The following is a 19,184-nucleotide window of genomic DNA, read 5'->3' as shown; positions in this document are numbered from 1 at the left end:
AAATACATAGGTGTCTTTCATACCGATTTTTCCATGTATACATTTTCCCAGAATAATTGTTATATACCCGGTACATAATAAAAAACCATTGCAAGTTGCTGCTCAATTTTTGACTCTGAGTTCATTGGGTTCTTGGTGAACCTACAAGTCCTATATATCCCCCACAACCAGGACAGTCCAGTGGATGTAACGGTATATTGCTTGCCATAATTAGAAGAAGTTACATGTGAAAACGTTGACACAAAGGGCTGTTTTTTTCAACTAATTTTCAATTTTTCCTATATTTAACTGTTAGTTTCTATAAAGAAACCTTGAAGGATCTACACAAATGACCCCTTGCTGAATTCAGAATTTTGTCTAATTTTCCAAAATGTATAGCTGTCCCGGATCCATTATTGCTTTCATACCCATTTCTACCATTAACTGGAATGAGGTTGAAAGCACAAAAAATAGCAAAAATAGGCAGTGTCCCAGAAAAATGCCAAAACTGTGTAAAGATTTTTGTTTTTCTGACAAAAGTCTTCTTGTCCCTGAAAGCTGGGAAGATGGTGATTTCAGCAGCACAAGCCCTTTTTGATACTATTTGCAGGGAAAAAAACAGATGCTTTCATCTGTAGCCCTTTTTTTCCGTATTTTTCCCCCAAAAAACAATTTTGCTGTATTTTGGCTAATTTCTGGGTCCCCTCCAGGGGAATCCACAAACCCTGGGTACCTTTAGAATTCCCATGATGTTGTAAAAAAGGACGCAAATTTGGCGTGGATACCTTATGTGGTCAAAAAGTTACAGAGGCCTAAGCGCGAACTACCCCAAATAGCCAAAAAAAGGCTTAGCACAGGGTGGGGGTGGGGGAAAAAGGCCTAGCAGCGAAGGGGTTAGACAAACAGGCAACTGCAGACGTTTGCTTCACTGGAGGCAGACATGGATCTCCCCAGGGGGCAATTCCTCCTGCATCAGCAACTGCTGGAAGACTGCCGTAGGATGTGGCACACAATAGAAACGAAGCCCCCCACACACACAGTGATATACACACACACTGCTGCAGATGGGCCTAGGGCGACATCTGGTCACATGGCTATACAAAGCGCTGCGGGCACTGCGCCTAATCACCCTTGCACCTCTTCGGGAGAAGTGGGAGGCTGAGTTCCAACGACCACTTCACGACAGAGTGGGAACACGCATTTAAGTTTCCCAAAAAAGTGTCCCGTTACTACCGCTTTAAAAACATACAATTCCAAAACTTGCAATGCGCCTACCTGACTGCAGAGAAACTCCAACACTACTATCCGGACTTGTCCTTCACGTGTCCCAGATGCCCCAAACCTAATGCATTTTTCTACACATGTTCTGATCCTGCCCAACGCTCCATGCCTACTGGACCAGAATTCATGCCACCCTTCTCACAGTCACGGAGCTTGCGGGCATTGACACATGGGAGGCCAGTGCGCTAGGTATAAAAAAAAAAGCTGTAGGAATCAAAAAGTTGAAACACGCTTCGCATCTTTGGCACTCCTTTTGGCTTAAAGATGCATAGCAATGCACTGGAGGGCACCTGGGGGACCACCGATAGCGGCTTGGGCAGGGGCGGTCAACAAATGGGGCGCCGCAGAAGAGGTGCTCCAAACTGAAGAGGTTAAGGGTAGCCGTAAACACCCCATATCAATGTAATGGGCCATCCTACTCAATTCCTTCAAGCACGAAATTGAGGAGGAGCCATTGTCACAGAGCATTCGCTCCCCCGCAGCAACTGCGCACCACGAGACTACCCACTGCAGTCCCCCAGCGGAGTAGATACCCAGTGGGACAGGGTTCGCCGCCGAAGATCTACAACACAGGCACCACCCCCGACAGTATCACTGCCTCCCCCCCCCCCCCCCCCAACGCACTCACAGTCCACAACCCGGTTCTGCTGAATTAGCTCGCCAGCTCATACCACGCGGCACCCACTCCGACAGTGTGTACCCGTTCACTTTCCCCAGTTTGAAGAGTTCGCCTTGTTATCTACAACTTAAAAAACAAAGACTCATTGGGCCAGCATTGGGAGCTTACGCTCCGCTCACAGTACATACAATAGACACCAACCCATAGACACATGCATCATACCCACACGCATCCTCAAGTCAGCTGTAATGATTAAGGAAATGTTGTACAGGTCATGGTCTAATGCTCAGTTCTAAACAATGAAATGATGTACAAAAGGTATGATGTTTGTCTCGCAGCAATTATACATTTTGTAATGCAAATAAAAATGATTTTACCTACGATGTGATGAAACATGAGGTTTCAGGATCAAGTTCACTTTTTATGCTGCAGAGCTTTGGAGCAGATACGTTCCATTATTAAGTAGGCAGAAAACAGTTACTAAGCATATTCAGAAAATACAGAACAGTATACCGGTGATTATCCAAATTTCTAGCCAAGTTGACACAAGGTATGTTTGTTTTAAGAAAAATGAAGCAGTCTTTGATTTGTTGTTGACAAGATATTGGTGCTGGCGTTGTTTCAGGTTCAGTTGGATTCAAGGAAAAGTCGATGAAATAGCTAGATGTAGTTCGATCTATCTTAGGTAGCTCAGCAGGTTTTGTTGAACTTGTAGACTGCTCTTCGAGGCACATTGATGTAGACATCAGTGTTTGGTCGAATTGAAATTTGTCTTTCATTTCGGTTTTGAATTCCTTGTTCAAGAGGAACGAGTTCAATTGCATTGTTGTACCGTCCATCATCCCGTATAGGTGGCTCCTCGAACGTGATGAGCCTTTGTCTGAACTTCCTGTATGGTAGCGAGGAGGGCATTGGCTACCCAGAAGTCCTCGCGGCCTACTATGTCAGTATCGGCCACATAGTGTGGTTTGATCAGATCAATGGGGGGAATCTTCTCTTTTTTTCCGGCAAGAGGTGGTAGAAGTACAGTTCTTGTTACTTCAATGGCCAGGACAGGTACAGGCTTTCTGTAGGATGGCCAAATTATTTTTGTTCACTATCTTTTCTCTGACGAAATCCCCAACTTTAGGAATCCAGACAGGTCTTGCTGTGACTGACTTGACTTCCGCAGAGGCGGTCCTGTTCAACTGTACATTACTTTGAAGGGCTCTGGATTCATTGAGATCCTGCAAAACAGCCAAAGGTTTATGGATGCCAAAAGGTTCTTCATTCGCCACTGTGCCTTCACAATCAAGATCAGGTACTCACATTCTCGTCCCAAAAAGGATCTCGTAAGGAGTGACACCCCCTAGAGAACTTCTTGGCACGTTAATAGCTCACTGTACTCCATATAAATGATTGACCCAACTGCCAACCGCACCTAATACTCTTGCTGTTAAAGAGTGCTTTAAGTCCCGATTTTTCCTCTCCACAACCAAATTTCCCTTGTGATAGTACGGAGAGGAGTAACACAATGCTACACCCAAACTTCCCATGGCTTCCTTGTAAGCCCGAGCCAAACGCAAAGCCACGGTCAGAATGTAATGTGTCAACTGCGTATGTCCCTATAAAGACTCGCAAATCTTTGATAACAGTTCGAGCGTCAGCAGAGCGCTGAGGCCATACCCATAAGAACTACAAGCAGAAATCCACCTCAACCATGATGTACTTGTAAGCCTCTTCAGATTGTAAGGGGCCGCATTGGTTCAAATGTATACACGCGAATGGTCGGTCTGATATTAATAATGGTGTCTGCACAGGACGAGCTATGGTGGAGCCCTTCATCTGCTGGCAGATGTCACACTTTAAGACAATCTTTGGTCAGCTCTTAACCCTGGCCACCAACAGCGCTGTTTTGGTAAAGACATTGTTGCAGTAACTCCTGTGTGTGCAGAACACAGACCCTCATTAGCAGCTAGTATTAACCCTAATCTGCGAGCCATGTTTGGTATTAATCTATTCCCCACTCCTGGAATCTGAGCAAATGGAACGTTATTTGCATCTAACTTGTAGGAGTACTTTCGGCAATGCCTTATTGTCTCTGCATGAAGCAATGACAGCTACCATTATCTGTCCGTCTATTCTCGTTTTTGAACGAGTGATTGCAGCTACGGAAGTAGTTCGTACCGCACCCTTCGCGCCTTCATCAGCCAATGAAATCCCTTCAGCATGAACGCCTTCACGTTGAAGAGTCAGCGTGTGTATCACATGAGCTCTTGGTAGTCGTGTTTTTCAACTCAGCTACCTGTTTCCATAGCATTTTATGCTTAATTGTACCACATTTTGAGTCTTTAAACCCATTTTGTCCCCAATAGTGAAGATATTCATTGCATGACTAGACATAGTAAAAAAAAAAAAAAAAAAAAAAAAAAAAAAAAATCGCACAGTGAGGGGAATTCTCAATCCGTATTGATCAGTGCCAGTAATAGAGCTTTAAATTCTGCCAGCTGAGCCGTGCAGTCTCCTATAGACTGTTTTTGTAAAGCTTGGATGAAACTTGCCATCCTGCATACGACCTTTTACAATCGCACATGCAGCGCTGTACTGTTTACTTCCAATGGCCGACTTTGCAGATCCGTCAGTGTAAATTATGTATTCATACTGATCTAGAGACATTATTTCATTTGGTAGAGGATATTCTTGTTCATATTGCAGAAATGCTTGTGTCTTCAGACTTGGATCGCATCTATATTGTACATCTGAAGCAGTGAGAGAATTAGCCCATTGTATCCATCTCGGATGTAAGGCTTTAGCATTTGGAACGCTTGCATTTGTAGCAGCCTCTAGGGCCGGTACCGGAGTCACGACAATTATTAGTTTCCCCTGAGCTAGTGCTTTTTCTCGCACCACAGCAGTCTGCACTGCTGTCAGACTTTTTCCAGTGGATGCAAAACGCATCTCAGCGTTCGTATATAAGTGTGATTTGTATGCTATGGGTACTATTTCGCCTTCAATGTATGTTAGGTAGGTGTACCCAGATTGACGTGCAACTATACGGATCACCAGGTTGCGGCCATATATAATTGTCTCTAAGTGTTTAGAGGTTATCATGTCAGCTTGTAGGGAACAAAGGATATCTGTGTGTTCCTGCGTCCATTGCCTAACTGAAAAATCAGGTCTTATGAGGTTGTATAAAGATTTAACCCTTTCTGCGTAATCCAAAATGTATGTTCTACCGAAATTTAGGAATCCCAGTATGGTTTGTAAATTTTTCAATGATTTCGGAGGTTGGAGCAGTGCACACTTTTCTAGAAAATTGGCTGCCGTACTTTTATCTTCACTTGAAAGCTCATATCCCCAAAATAGGACATTTAGGTGGGCTATTTTTGAAGTTGAATTTGCAGCCCTCAGATGCAAATCCCACATTTATGGTGCTCATCCTAGTCAAGTGTTCATCTAGGTCATCATCTGTCAGGTAAATATCATCAACATAGGACAATGCCTCTTCATCCAGATTCTGAAGTAACTCAGTTACCCTATCTGAGAATAGCCCCAGGCTGTTCTTACACCTGTGGGGGAGCCGACAAAATTGCCGCTGTGACCCTAGCGCCAAGAATGCTGTCAAACATCTGCTCTCAGGCGCTATATTTTGGCAGAAAAATTCATTTGAGATATCTAGGTTTTTGAATTTTTCGCACAACGTTATTCATTAGTGCGGCACTGTGCTCGTTCTGGACTGAAAACGTTTTTCTGCAGGAGTTCAGATGTCTGTGGTCTTAAACAAGACGATATGTATTGTCAGGTTTAATCACAGGAAACAAAGGATTATTCATTGAAGAGGTGCAAGTTTCAATCACCCGCTGATATTCAAGTTGATCTAAGATCTCCCCGACCTGTTTTTTTTTTTTTTTAGCTTTTTCCTTAACTGGATACTGTCTCTGTGGAGTTGGAGTAGACTTTAATGGTATTACGTGGTGGGTTGACTCTTCATCCCACCCAACAGGATTACAATATAGTGCTGGAGCAAGGACTACCGCCCACTCCAGTGCATATATATGGTTAAAGTATTGGGGAACAAGGTCGAAAAAGCCGGCATAATTACCGGTTCTCCTTTTGGGCATCCCATAACAATCTCAGCGGGCCAATCTCTTTCAGCTAAAAGTATGTCATAGCCAAAAGTTAAGTTCATCCAAAAAAGACCTTTAATTATCCTGGGATTGTCCCCCTCCAGTTGGAGTGTGATTTCATGTAACTTATGTGAGATGCTCACCCTAGTATCAGGTGTTTCCACCGTGATATGTTCATTCAGCTCTGCTGTCACCAGAAATTCCATCAGGTTCTGGCGAGCTATTGTTCCTTCTGCTGCACAGTCGAGCATCGCCAGAGCCCATTCCCCGTTCAGTAGTGGAGTCCTCAATATTCTGGGCATGTCTAATCTTAAGACCGGCTAGTTTCTTCTTTTTAAAGGAAAATGCTACTTACCAGTATACATCTGTTCTTGACATGTAGAGCTACAGAATGACAGACTTGTGCATAGATCACCACCTGGTGTTGGGCTCAGATGATTGCAGTTTGTTGGTTTCTTGGAAGAAGTCTTTGTAGTCACGAGATAGGTAACTCCTTCCTTGGACGATAGTGCGCATGGGCATCGACTCCATCTTTAGATTGTTTTTCGCCATGATGGGAAATGATAAGAGTTTGTAAGAAACAGAAAAGATGTCCATGTGTAATGTATCTAAGTAAGATAACACTGGAACAGATAAAGGTTCCGGGGAGGCGGGTGGGCGTATGTCAATCTGCAGCTCTACATGCCAATAACAGATGCATACTAGTAAGTAGCATTTCCCGTTCGAGGTATATGAGCTGCAGAATATAAACTTATGCATAGACTATATAGCAGTACTCTCCCCTAGCGGTAGTCACCTGCATCTGTTGCAGTGATCTGAAAAAGTGTTTTAAGAACAGCCTGGCCTACAGAAGCTTGTTGTTTTGCCTGCACGTCAATGCAATAGTGTTTGGTGAAGGTGTGTGGCATAGACCATGTTGCTGCCTTACAAATGTCATCTAAGGGAATATTCCCTAAGAATGCCATGGAAGCCCCTACTTTGTGCATTGAATGTGCTCTAGGGGGAACTGTTAATGTGCGCTTTGCTTTGTGGTAGCATATTTGAATTTGACTATCCACCTAGCAATGCCAGCTTTTGAGATGGGGTTTCCTTTATGAGGTGGTAAGAAAGCTACAAACAGTGGGTTTGTTTTTCTAAAATGTTTAGTTCTGTCAATGTAATAGAGTATAGCTCTTTTGACATCCAGTGTGTGAAGAGCTCTTTCTGATACAGAATCTGGTTTTGGGAAAAAGACAGGTAATTCCACTGATTGATAAGATGGAAAGCCGAGATTACACTGGGAAGAATTTTGGGATTTGTTCTAAGAACCACCTTGTTATGATGTATTTGTAAGAATGGTTCTTGTATGGTTAAAGCCTGGCTCTCACTTACTCTTCAGAGAGGTATTGCGACTAGGAAAGCTACTTTCCATGTAAGGAACTGCAGTTTGCATTTGTGTAAAGGTTCAGATGGAGGACCCATGAGTTTAGTAAGGACAATGTTTAAATTCCACACTGGAGAGGGTGGTATTGTGGGAGGAATTATTCTTTTAAGGCCTTCCATGAACGCTTTAATAGCAGGTACCCAAAATAATGACAAATGATTTCTGTTTTGTAGGTAAGCAGCAATAGCCGCAAGATGTAATCTTATGGACGTGTATACTAGATTACATCTTTGTAGATGCAGTAAGTAGCAAATGATATTTTGAATTGAAGCATCTAGTGGGTCAATTTTGTTGTTATTGAAGTAAATGACCAATCTTTTCCATTTGGCTGCATAGCAAGCTCTGGTAGTAGAGCGTCTAGCTTCTTTAATAATATTCATACAGTCCGGTGGGAGGTTGAGGTAACGGAACTCTAGGACTTCAGGAGCCAGATTGCCAGGTTCAGTTGAGCTGGATCTGGATGCCTTATCTCTGCATGGTTCTGTGTAAGAAGCTTTGGGGAGAGGTGTAGTTTTTGGTGTGGAACGACAGAGTTCCAGAAGTGTTGTGAACCATGGTTGCCGGGCCCATGTTGGAGCAACTAGGATTATTTTGAGAGACTGTTTGAGCTTGCGCACTACTAATGGAATAAATGGGTGTGGTGAAAAGGGTACGCAAATCTGCCTGACCAATTCATCCATATCGCATTGCCCTTGGACAATGGGTGTGGATACCTGGTGGTGAAGGTTGGGCATTTTGCGTTTGCACGTGTGGCGAACAGATCTATGTTTGGATGGCCTCACATGTGAAAGAATGGGTGAAGAACCTGAGGATGAAGTTCCCATTCGTGTAGCTGCTGTCTGACGACTGCGCAGATCCGCAATCCGATTGAGTATCCCTGGAAGATGTTCTGCTAGAAGGTATATCTTTTGTGGGATGGCCAATCTCCATATGTTTTGCGCTAGTTGAGAAAGCTGCAAAGAATGTGTTCCTCCTTGTTTTTGTATATAATACATTGTGGATATATTGTCTGTGCGGACAAAGAGTTTTGTTGGTGAGATGTGGCTGCAATGATTTTAATGCCAGAAAGGTTGCTAGTGACTCTAGCTGGTTGATGTGGAGCACTTTTTGTTGAGGGGTCCACCTGCCCTGAATGGTGTGGTTTAGGAGATGGGCTCCCCAGCCGGTGAGTGATGCATCCGCTGTTAGCACTATTTGTGGAACTGGGTCTAGGAACGGCTGCCCTTTGGAAAGGTTTTGTGTGTTCCACCACTGCAGAGAGCGATGTGTTCAGCTGTCCACCAACACCAGATCTGAAAGTTGACCTCAAGCCTGGTTCCACTGACGTGCTAAGCATTCCTGTAAAGGGCGCATCTGCAGTCTTGCATGGGGTACTATGAAAATGCAAGAGGACATCATTCCTATGAGCTGCATGAACACTTGAGCTGGTAGGGAGTGTTGGGGGTTGAAATTTTGTGATGAGGGTTTGCATACTGGCTATCCTGGCTGGATTGGGGTATGCAAGAGCTTTGGAAGTGTCTATTGTGGCTCCTAGATAATGATGTATGTGGGAGGGCTTGAGATGTGATTTGGTGAGGTTAATGCTGAACCTCAAATTGTGGAGTAGATGAATTGCTTGGTAAGTGTGATGAACACATTGGTTGTATGACTTGGCTTTTATCAGCCAGTCGTCCAGGTATGGAAACAAATGAATTTGTTGTCTCCGTAAGTGGGCGGCTACCACCGCCAGACACTTTGTGAAGACTCTCGGTGCTGTGGTTACTCCGAATGGGAGAACCTTGAACTGATGGTGTTGACCGTCCACTGTAAACCTTAGATATTTCCTGTGAGCAGGATGCATAGGAATATGGAAGTAGGCGTCCTTGAGATCTAGAGGGGCAAGGAAGTCGCCTTGTTGAAGCAGTGGAAGGACCTGTTGAACAGTGCTCATGTGAAAGTGATCTGACTGAATGTAGATATTGAGAGCTCTGAGGTCCAGTATTGGCCTGAGAGTACTGTCTCTTTTGGGAATGAGTAAGTAAAGGGAGCAAACTCCTGTACCTTGATGCTGGTTCTATTGCCTGCTTTTGAAGCAATGAGAGAACTTCCTGTTTCAGGAGCATTAGATGTTCCGTGGACATTGGACATTGTTTGGGCGGTATGTTTGGGGGATTCTCGGTAAGTTCCAGGCAGTAACCATACTGGATAATTTGTCTTACCCACCTGTCTGTAGTGATTGAGTTCTAGACAGGTAGGAACTGTGAGAGTCTTCCTCCGAGTGGAATGGTCGGGAGGGAGCGGAGGGAAGTCATTGTTTGGTAGTGGGGGAGGTTCGATTGTTGTTATCTCGGCCTCTCCCTTAGTTATTTCCCCTGTAGCCACCTCTAAAATATCCCTTGTAGGGGGATGTTTGTGTGGGGCTTTTGTAGGAGGCGAAAGTAGTGTCTGTACTAATGTTTTTTGATCCACCCCTATAAAAGGAGCGACAAAAGGAGCCTCGTGTTTGAGATTGTAACGCTCCCATAGATTTTGCAGAGTCTGTATCTTTTTTCATTTTTTCTAAAGCTGTATCTACAGCTGGGTCAAACAGGTGTTCTTGATCGAATGACTGATTTAAGATTGTTGATTGCACTTCCTGTTTAAAACCAGAAATGCGCAACCATGCATGTCTGCGTAGTAAGACACTAGTGTTGATAGATCTAGAAGCTGGGTCAAAGGGCACATCTGATTGATGCATTTGTAATTAACTTGCCCGCCTGGACCAGATCCTTGGCTTTGTATTGGTCAGGCAAATGTTGAATTAGGTCTTCAAGCTCCTAGTAGTGAGCCCTGTCATATCTGGCAAGTAGTGTCTGTGCATTAGCTATCCTCCAGTGATTGACTGCTTGGGAGGCAACTTGTTTGCCTGATGCGTCTATCAGTTTAGACTCTTAGTCTGTAAGGTGGAGCATCACCAGAGGTTTGTGAATTAGCCTGTTTCCTTGCATTGGACACTACCAGAGAATCTAAAGGGAGTGGTCCTTTAATGTAGGCGGGATCGTTAGGGGCAGGTTTACATATATATATATATTTTTTTAAATCGATTCTAGGATTGAGAATCCTGGTCCTTACAGGGTCTTTAAATATGTCAGGTGCATGTTTAATGACACCTTTGAGCATAGGCAATGTATGTATTGTCTTTTGTGACTGGGCAAAAGTATCCAGTAGGAAGTCCTCTTCCATGGGGTCTGAATGCAGTTGAACACCATGATATTACACAGCCCTATTAATAAGCTGACTGAACCCTATATTGTCATCTGGGGGGAGATGGTCTTGTTGGGTATGCATCTGGATCAGGAAAGTCTGGAGGATCTGAAGGATCGTTATATTCTGCCCATGTAACCTGTGGTATAGTAGTGTCATCATCAGGGTCATCTAAGGGGTCATTATGGTGTGCACCCCCGCCCCCTAAATCATCCTCATCCTGTGGTAAGGGTGAGCATGGGGAGAGTATGGGAGAGTTTGTAGCAGACAAATGTTTAATAGGAGGAACAGGAGAAGAGAGTCTCAGGGGGGAAGTTGCGAAGTCTTTTTTCTTGACAGGTACCTCAGGAGTGTGCGAGGTATCCAATTTCCTCTTCTTTGTTGGGAGGCTGACAATGTGGCCTGTTTTAGGGTCCACATGCAATGTCTTTTGTTTTGGATCAATAGGATCTGGTTTAGATAGTTCTCCCTCTGTGTTGTCTCCTTTTGGTGCCGATTTTTTCAGTTACAAACGTGGTTTGGATTTCTGCTCTGGAGCCGTAGGCGAGGTTTTGTGCTCCTTTGGCTTGGATGTCGAGTCGGAAATCTTTTTCGGGTCCGAAGGCTGTCGATGTTTGTTCGGATCCAAGGCCTTATGGTCTTTCGGTGCCGAAGAGTTCAATGCCAAGGCCTTTTTGTGTGTAATGGGAGTAGGGTGTATTCCAGATTTCGGTACCGACTGTGTTTTCTGGGTACTGATATGCGGCTTGTTCGGTCCAGAGCTGCCAGAAGGCTTTTCCTTTGTCTTCGGAGCCGGGCCTGAAGGCAGGGCTTCTGAAGTTTTCCCTCGGTCTCGACTAAGGCCTTCAGGCGAAGTTTTGACTGGAGCCGCCTACTTTTCTAAGGGTGCCGGGGTAGGGGCATTTGTACTCACTCGTTGACCTGGAGTGATGTGGTCGTCGGAGTCATAGGCTTCCGAAACGATGTCGAGATCCTCCGAGTCTTCTGCCTCTGGAACATCGGGACCCTCGTTGAAGATGTCGTGTGGCACCTGTGAAGCCTGTTGAGCCATAACATGTCAACGAGCCCAGCGATCACCGATGTCTTTTTAGAGCGAGAAGACGCGCAGGCTTGGCAATCCTTTCTTCATGCTCTGGCGAGAGGCAAAGGTTGCAGACTTTGGTTTTTCTTCTTTCTTTGAAGTGTAATCAGGAGCACGTTGTGTGTCTCTGGCACATTGTACGCTCTTCTTGTCTTTGTTCTGGTCTGTGTTCTGACCGTCCTTCCCTCTCTGACTTTTACTATGAACCCTGAAAGGAAAAAGAGCAACGTGCATCAGTGTCCTGATACCCATCAGGTTTTCTAATGTCCCTATTCCTAAGATTATACCTCCTGTTGAGAAGACCTACCTCTGGATTGAGATCTATTCTCTTTAGTCTTTTGTTGCTTGTTATTATCCCATTTCTTCTTTGAAGAAGCAGGTGCTTGCTTGAAGTTATCCTTTTCTGGACCACCCATTAGTTGAGGTTTTATCGCTCCAGCTCCCAAACTGTCTCTACCCAAGTACTTCAGTCCATACTTACGGACAACTCTTTATATGATGCCTGGCATCATGTGTGGCCCGATGCCCGTGAGGGCACCTGTGTCACTGGTGCTCGGGGCTGCTGGTCACGCATTGATTTATGGATCACCTCACCAAATGTCCTTACTTGGCTCACCTCTGCTTCTCATATGGCACGCACATTCTCAGATCATGGTCCGGTTCAAATTGGTCTCCGACTCCCTCACTCTCCACAGCGTGCATTCACATGGCGGCTCCCTCCGAATGCACTCCGCAATACCGTCTTTTGCGACGAGATCCAAACAGCGATCACCAACTATTTTGATTTAAATGTAGGTTCGGTGGATTCTGCTTCCACCCTGTGGGAAGGCTTCAAAACAGTAATACGGGGCGAGTGCATCTCCAAACAAACAGGCCGGTGTCCGCCGTTCCACCCGTACTACATTGGATAAGCTGGAAACTGAAATAAGGGCTCTGGATGCCCCCCAAGCGGCCCACCCCAGGCCCAGGACCCTCGCGCTCTTAAGGAAAAAGCATACTGAATTTACTGAAGAGGCCGACAGAGAACTTGCCTTCCTGGACAGAGAAGCCCGAGCCTGTCGCTTCGGAGAAGGCGATCGGCCTGGAAAGACCTTAGCCAACCTTCTAAGCCCTCCCTGTGCTGCATGATACGTTACGGCTCTCTGAGATGGTGGCCCCACTAGAACCACCTCTCCTTTGGAAATCAAGGCTCGTTTCACGGACTATTACTCGCAACTTTACACTGCTGGCTCCCCTCCCTCGCGTAAGGCCTTTGAACAATATTTTGAAACCAATATTTCAATTGGTTGGAGGATTATCATCGGAAATTCTTAGACGAGCCCTTCACCAAGGAGGAGATACTCACTGCCATAAACATCTTATCTAGTGATAAGGCCTTCGGTCTGGATGGTCTTCCAGCCTCTTTCTATAAGACTTTCGCATCGCTCTTAGAACCACATCTGGCCGCCATGTATAAAGATTCTTTCGATAATGGCCTCAGTCACTCCGTGAGGTGGTGATAAAGCTACTACTCAAGTCGGACAAACCAGCTGACTGGCACGATTGCTACTGCCCCCTCTCCCTCATTAATATTGACAATAACATTTTTGCAAAATTAGTGGCTTCCCGCCTTCTTCTCCTCATGCCCCTCATTGCTCTCCCCGACCAGTCTGGTTTCATCCCTGGCCGGGCCACCTCGCATAACCTCAGGACTACTTTTTCGGTTCTTCATCAAATCAACCACAGTCTCCCCGCTGTGGCCACTCTTCTCAACGCTACTAAGGCGTTCGATACGCTTGAATGGCCCTTTCTATTTTTTCTTCTACCAGGTCTGGGATTTAGCAATATGTTCATACGAAAGTTCTCTCTTCTCTACACTCGCCCCTCTGTTAGTCTTCGAATCAATGGTCAGCAATCGGATCCTATCTTGATTAAAAGCGGCACTCGGCAAGGATGCCCCCCATCACCTATGCTCTTCGCCATTGCAATGGAGCCTCTCGCGGCCAGACTACAGCAGCATCATACTCAGAGGTGTATAGGTTTTTCGGCCAGCTCCCTCCTGGTCTCCATGTATGCTGACGACATCACATTGTATGTACACAACCCCCAAGACAATCTCAGCCCTCTTGTGCGTGAGGTAATACGTTTCGGTGGATTGTCCAGCATACAGGTGAACTGGAGCAAGTCGGTGTTGTTCCCTCTTACGGATGCCATCAAATCATTTACGCCGGATTTTCCCTTCGTTTGGGCCTCTGGCCCCACCCGCTACCTAGGTATCTGGTTGAGTAGGGACTTGGACGACTTCTGGAGGGCCAACTTTGGGCGTGCGGTGGATTGGCTGGAGTCTAAAATTCCACATTGGAATCGGCTCCCACTTTCCCTTGCTGGCCGTATAGCCATTGCCAAGATGGTGGTTCTCCCGAAATTACTCTACCTTTTTTTAAATATCCCCATTCTCCTCACCGTCCATTTCTTTCGAAAAATTCGCGCCTTGATCATCTCTCTTGTCTGGGCCGGCAAGCAGCCCAGGATTGCGTACGATATCCTCATTCTCCCCATGTTGGTAGGTGGTATGGGCGCGCCTAACTTTAAGCTTTACACCTTAAGTGCCCAGGCCAGGTTTCTGCATTTTTGGATTCACCCCTCTCCTTATCAACCACACGTGGCTGTGGAGACTGACATCGCATCTCCCTGGCCGCTGACTACTGCCCTGTTTGCCCCGGTGAGTCGCCCGCGTGCAGAGGTGGACACAGTCGAGACCCTGCGCAGGGCCTGGTCCAGACTGCGACAACTCTCCAACGCCCCGATGCCATCGGCTCACGCTATGCTGATTGTACGGCATCCTGCCTTTCCCCCTCTCCAACCAACCGGTATGTCTAAGCACGCCTCCCGCTAAGGTCTGACGACATTGGCAGATCTTTATCCCGGTGACACGTTCTATTCTCTTCCCACCTCTTCTGGTCCATTGGGCACTTTACTCTTTTATCAGTTGCGTGCTATATGTAGGCAGTTGCATCCTACGTTCCCCCAGCCTCCACCTTCGATGCCTGCTCTTGATTTCATATATACATCCCCTACTCCTCATAAAATAGTCACTAAATTATACGCCCTCACTTTATCGTCCACCTCCATCTCCACGGATCGCACACGCCTGGCATGGGGCGAGGACTTGGGCATGGATATCGCCCAGGCTGACTGGCTCTACTGCTGCAATCAGACGAAGAAACTGTCACCAAACTACCGGCTCCGTCTTATCCATTTCAAATACTTGCATAGACTATACCGCACTCCTGCTCAGCTCCACAAACTAGGACTCCTACTTAACGATAGTTGCATGCGTTGCACCGCCCCTGCCGCGGATTTTGCTCATCTAGTGTGGTTGTGCCCTAAAGTGTCAGATATCTGGCTGGTGGTATGCGCCATCTCCGAGATTACCTCTGCACCGGTTCAGCCCGATCCACCGTTGTGTCTGCTAGGCTTTGTTAAATTTTGCCCGGATGCTTCTCGCCGCCTGATCGCAATGCTGCTCGTCCTGGCTAGGCGTAGGGTGGCCATGTGCTGGGGTCGCAGACCGGCGCCCCAGTTTGCTCACTGGCTTGAAGACGCCTTGAGATGCCAGACCTTGCTATCTTAATTATGGGACTTATTTCCCGCGAGATTCGCCCAATTGACATATGGGGGCCCTTAGTGACATATCTTCATTCCCGACCTCCTTTGAGCCGTGCTGCCTCCCCCATGCTCGCCGCCGGCACTCCGCCCGCGGCGGCCGCCGGTGCTGGTCAGTAACTGCCTCCCTCTAACCCAGTTTCCCCTCCTGATCGTGCTTGCCCCCATCCTTACAGAGGTGTCCCCACCTCCTTTAGCAAATGTGTCAACTATGGTGCTGTAGCAGTGCCTCACGGAATTTGACTCTTTCATTACATCTGTTATATTCGGCTAATAACCTACTGTGTACGATGCTCTGATCTGATGCAAAATGTATTCTGATTTTATTGAATTTGTCAAAAAAGATTTTGAAAAATCTAAAAAAAAGAAAAACAATGTCTCTACCTAATTCTGCATAAGCTGGTGCCTCCCCTTTTAATGTTTGCTAAGATTATAGTTGATACCTGGGCCAAATTACCTAGTAATTCCATCCCTAAGTTCAGAGCAGGTTCTGCTCCATACTTGTTCTGTATTTGTCTTAATACATCTGGTATTACTACTAATGCGGGGATACCATGAGTTCTGGTATATATGGCAGCGAAGACTGTACCCCAAGTGGTACAATCCTCTATCTGGGGGGTTATCCCCATGGGCAAGCAGATTGTTAGCATTTTGTGTTTTTTTTGTGGGCTGGTGTGTGGAAATACTGCCTCCAGCTGTGTTATTTTTTAGCTAACCAGAATGGCATTTGTTCACGTTTTGTGGGCAACTTGCCCATTACTGTGTGTAATGTTTGTGGTGTTATTTTAGTTGTGGATATTTGAATTGGTCCTGTTGGTATACACAAGTCTCCTACTGGCATTGTGTCAATCTCTGGATGTGTTGTATAGGCCTCTAGAACTGGCCATGTTGCTCCGTCTCTTCCAAGCGGACAGAGTCTTACTTTAGCTCTAGTATCGTTAAGGGCGCCTTTAAACCAGTTTGTATGCTCCTGGTAGGTGAGCTGAACTTTAATGTCTGGTATATCATCCTCCAAATAATAATGAAATGTGTTTGTTCGTGCATCTGATTGGGGGAATTTAACCCATGAATAGAATACCTCTGCTCTATAGGATTAGTGTGCCTCAATCACGAAAGGTACTTGCCCACCCCTTGTGATAACCCATATGCTGCTAGTTTTAGGGTAATGGCATTTCTAACGTTCTCAGGAAGTTGTATTGCATCTGCATCTTCCTCATCTTGGACTGTCTTATGTAGTGCACGCACAACATCTTCTAGCTCAGCCATGTTTTTAGTTAGAAGAATTGATCTGTGTTTCCCCCCCCTCCCCCCCCAAAGGGTACTTGGATAAAGGTTTTATGCAATATGTCCTTCAAGCTTGATTAACCAACAGCCAGTATATAGGATTTGCCTACTCAGCTGTGGCGGATTTTTGTTCCCTCCCACTCCAGACGTCTGATGATTTGTGAGTAGGGGTCTCTGAAAATAGCACGCCTAAACTACTTAGATTTGACCGTTACATAAGTACCCAATTAACGTTGGCAGGCACCATGTTGTGTAGTTTCTCTAAAACCTATATAGGATCTGCGCGTTTAGACAACATACACTGTAGGATTGGTGTAAGACTGATTTTAGACACCCCCACCGGGTAGGTTAGCCTGTATTCCAGCTAGATCACAGTGTCACTAGAAACCCCTCTTACCAAGGACAGAATAGTTCTTGGCAACTTTCGAACACGACAACCCTGATCTCTCAGGACCGTGGAAACAGTGCAGTACTGTTCGCTCAGTCACTCGTGCTTACTCAGTTTCAGAGCTATACACAGAATAAACGATATGGACGGTTTTCAATAAACATTTATTGAACATTCATCATTCTAGTGTAAAATAGGTGTGCTGAAACAACCATTAGACACTAACAGATACAAATGATTAGAAGCACTAAATGATTAGAAGCACTAGGAAAGTAAAAGGATGGTTGATTTCTACCATCATGTTAGAACCATGAATACAAGCAGGTATATAAAATACCTACTATGCAATCCTAACTAGATGTACCTAAGTGTGCCTAGCATGTGTGTAGGTGTTAAGCTAAGAATCCCCCTTGGGATAAAGTCAACCCCATTACCTGAAGAGAAGGACTGTGGGACCCAGTCTTGGTCTTGAATTGGACACCCTGCAAGGGATGTTAGACCACTGCGAGCTGGAGTATCGGCATGCAGGGGTGTCAGTGTCTCGCGTCAGTGTGTCGGCATGGAAGTCCTAGTTCTCTTCTGTTTGTCTTAGCAAGATGTGATGTTTATATACCCAAAGGTTTCCCCGGGAGTTCTACCATGCTGTGCCACTTGTCGGACTTAGGATGACGACGGGAATGAACTTTATACATAGTTATTATACAGGAGATGGCAGACCTGCAGAGTTTCAAAGAACCCTCATGCATAATGTAGGAGGCTTTTACCAGGGAAAATCCCGCGTTCTGTGTGCAGTGTCGTATCTAGGTAAAAGGTCAGTCCCTAAGAATCGTTGTGTGTAATGTAGGGAAGAATATAGGTGAAAGGTTAGGAGGTTACCCAAGCCTATAATGGGGTACCTATATGGAATATAACATGACTGTCAATGAAAATCTAAGTAACTGAGATCTTTTTGTTCCGGTATGTGGTCAATCACAAACCTTTTGGAGGCTGAAGGGACCGCATGCCAATCTGCGCTTAAGGTGCCCCACAGCAAATACTTATTACAACGCTAGACACGTTGCGGACTATAACAATTTTCTCCATCAGCAGCATTTAAATAATTAATGTTTTTAAAGTGATTCAAAAGTAAATACTGGTGTGTATTTGTGGTTGTCTGTAACACACTATCACTTTCACCATGAGTCTCTTGGCATTAAAATGCGCACAAAAACGGGCGACTATGAGGGTCCAGAGTTTTCATTCAGAAAGGAGCCACGTTTTTAAGGTCTTCCTTAAAGTAATGTTATAGGGTTCGCTTTAATTCATATTGAAACAGACATGCTACTTTTGCCTCTTGGAGAAAATAAGATTTTTGAAAATGGAATTAATGCCTCTGATGTTTCGTCTGAAGAAAAAAAAAGAACAAAAATAAGTCTTGTTTCAAATGCGGTCAAGAAAAGTTGTAATTTAATAATGGTGAGGAGAACAGCTTCTAAGGTCCAAGAAAAGTGCTGACTGACGGCAGGTTGAAATATACTATGGTGTATCGATTACTACTGAACAGCCGGATTCTAAGGTCCAAGAAAAGTGCTGACTGACGGCAGGTTGAAATATACTATGGTGTATCTATTACTACTGAACAGCCGGATCCAGAGAAACCGCTTTGTTGCTCTTGCTTAGCAAATCAGTATTTTAATCCCTTGAAGAACCAAATACACACTGGTCTTCCGCAGTGTTTTAATTGAATACTGTTAACTCTGAGACTGCAAATTATAAAAACAAAATGTTTTCTTGCTTGTGCACACAACCCTACGGGATCTTTTGGCATTGTAGTAACAATATCCTGTCAAAATCGAATACTCAAGCTCAAAAGGTTTACTTCTTACCTATATCAGGGTCTCCTGTTTGGAAACCCTGCTGGTCTTGATTGTGATTTCCCCAGTCTTCTTGTGAAAATTCCTCCATTGTGCTGCTGTCTGATTCAACCTCCTGGTATAAACCACTGCTATTAATGAGTACAGGTGTGCAGGGTTTGGAGTCCCAGCCACCCTGACCAAACACCTGTTCCAATTGCTCAAATGTGTAGCTGCTCTTTCGTTTCCCAACACCATGTTCTTTCACCCGGCTATAACACCGGCGAAGAGTCTAAAAACAAAATTACACAAATTAACATTAGC

At 45.2% G+C, this 19,184-nt stretch overlaps 1 protein-coding gene across 2 annotated transcripts in view; it reads right to left on the bottom strand.

The window, feature by feature from the left end:
- LOC146861727 (myb/SANT-like DNA-binding domain-containing protein 2) overlaps positions 1-19,184 on the bottom strand; it is a 739,320-nt gene that overhangs the window by 632,420 nt on the left and 87,716 nt on the right. For both annotated transcript variants that reach the window (XM_085646104.1, XM_085646103.1), the window contains exon 2: positions 18,894-19,152. In XM_085646104.1, the coding sequence (XP_085502230.1) occupies positions 18,894-19,152 (259 nt within the window). The remainder of the gene's footprint in view (positions 1-18,893; positions 19,153-19,184) is intronic.

This window comes from Triturus cristatus, chromosome 3_1 (assembly GCF_964204655.1).
Source record: "Triturus cristatus chromosome 3_1, aTriCri1.1, whole genome shotgun sequence".
In the NCBI taxonomy this organism is placed as follows: Eukaryota; Metazoa; Chordata; class Amphibia; order Caudata; family Salamandridae; genus Triturus; species Triturus cristatus.
Note: the sequence above shows the minus strand (reverse complement) of the source record. Positions and strands in the feature narration are given on the sequence as shown.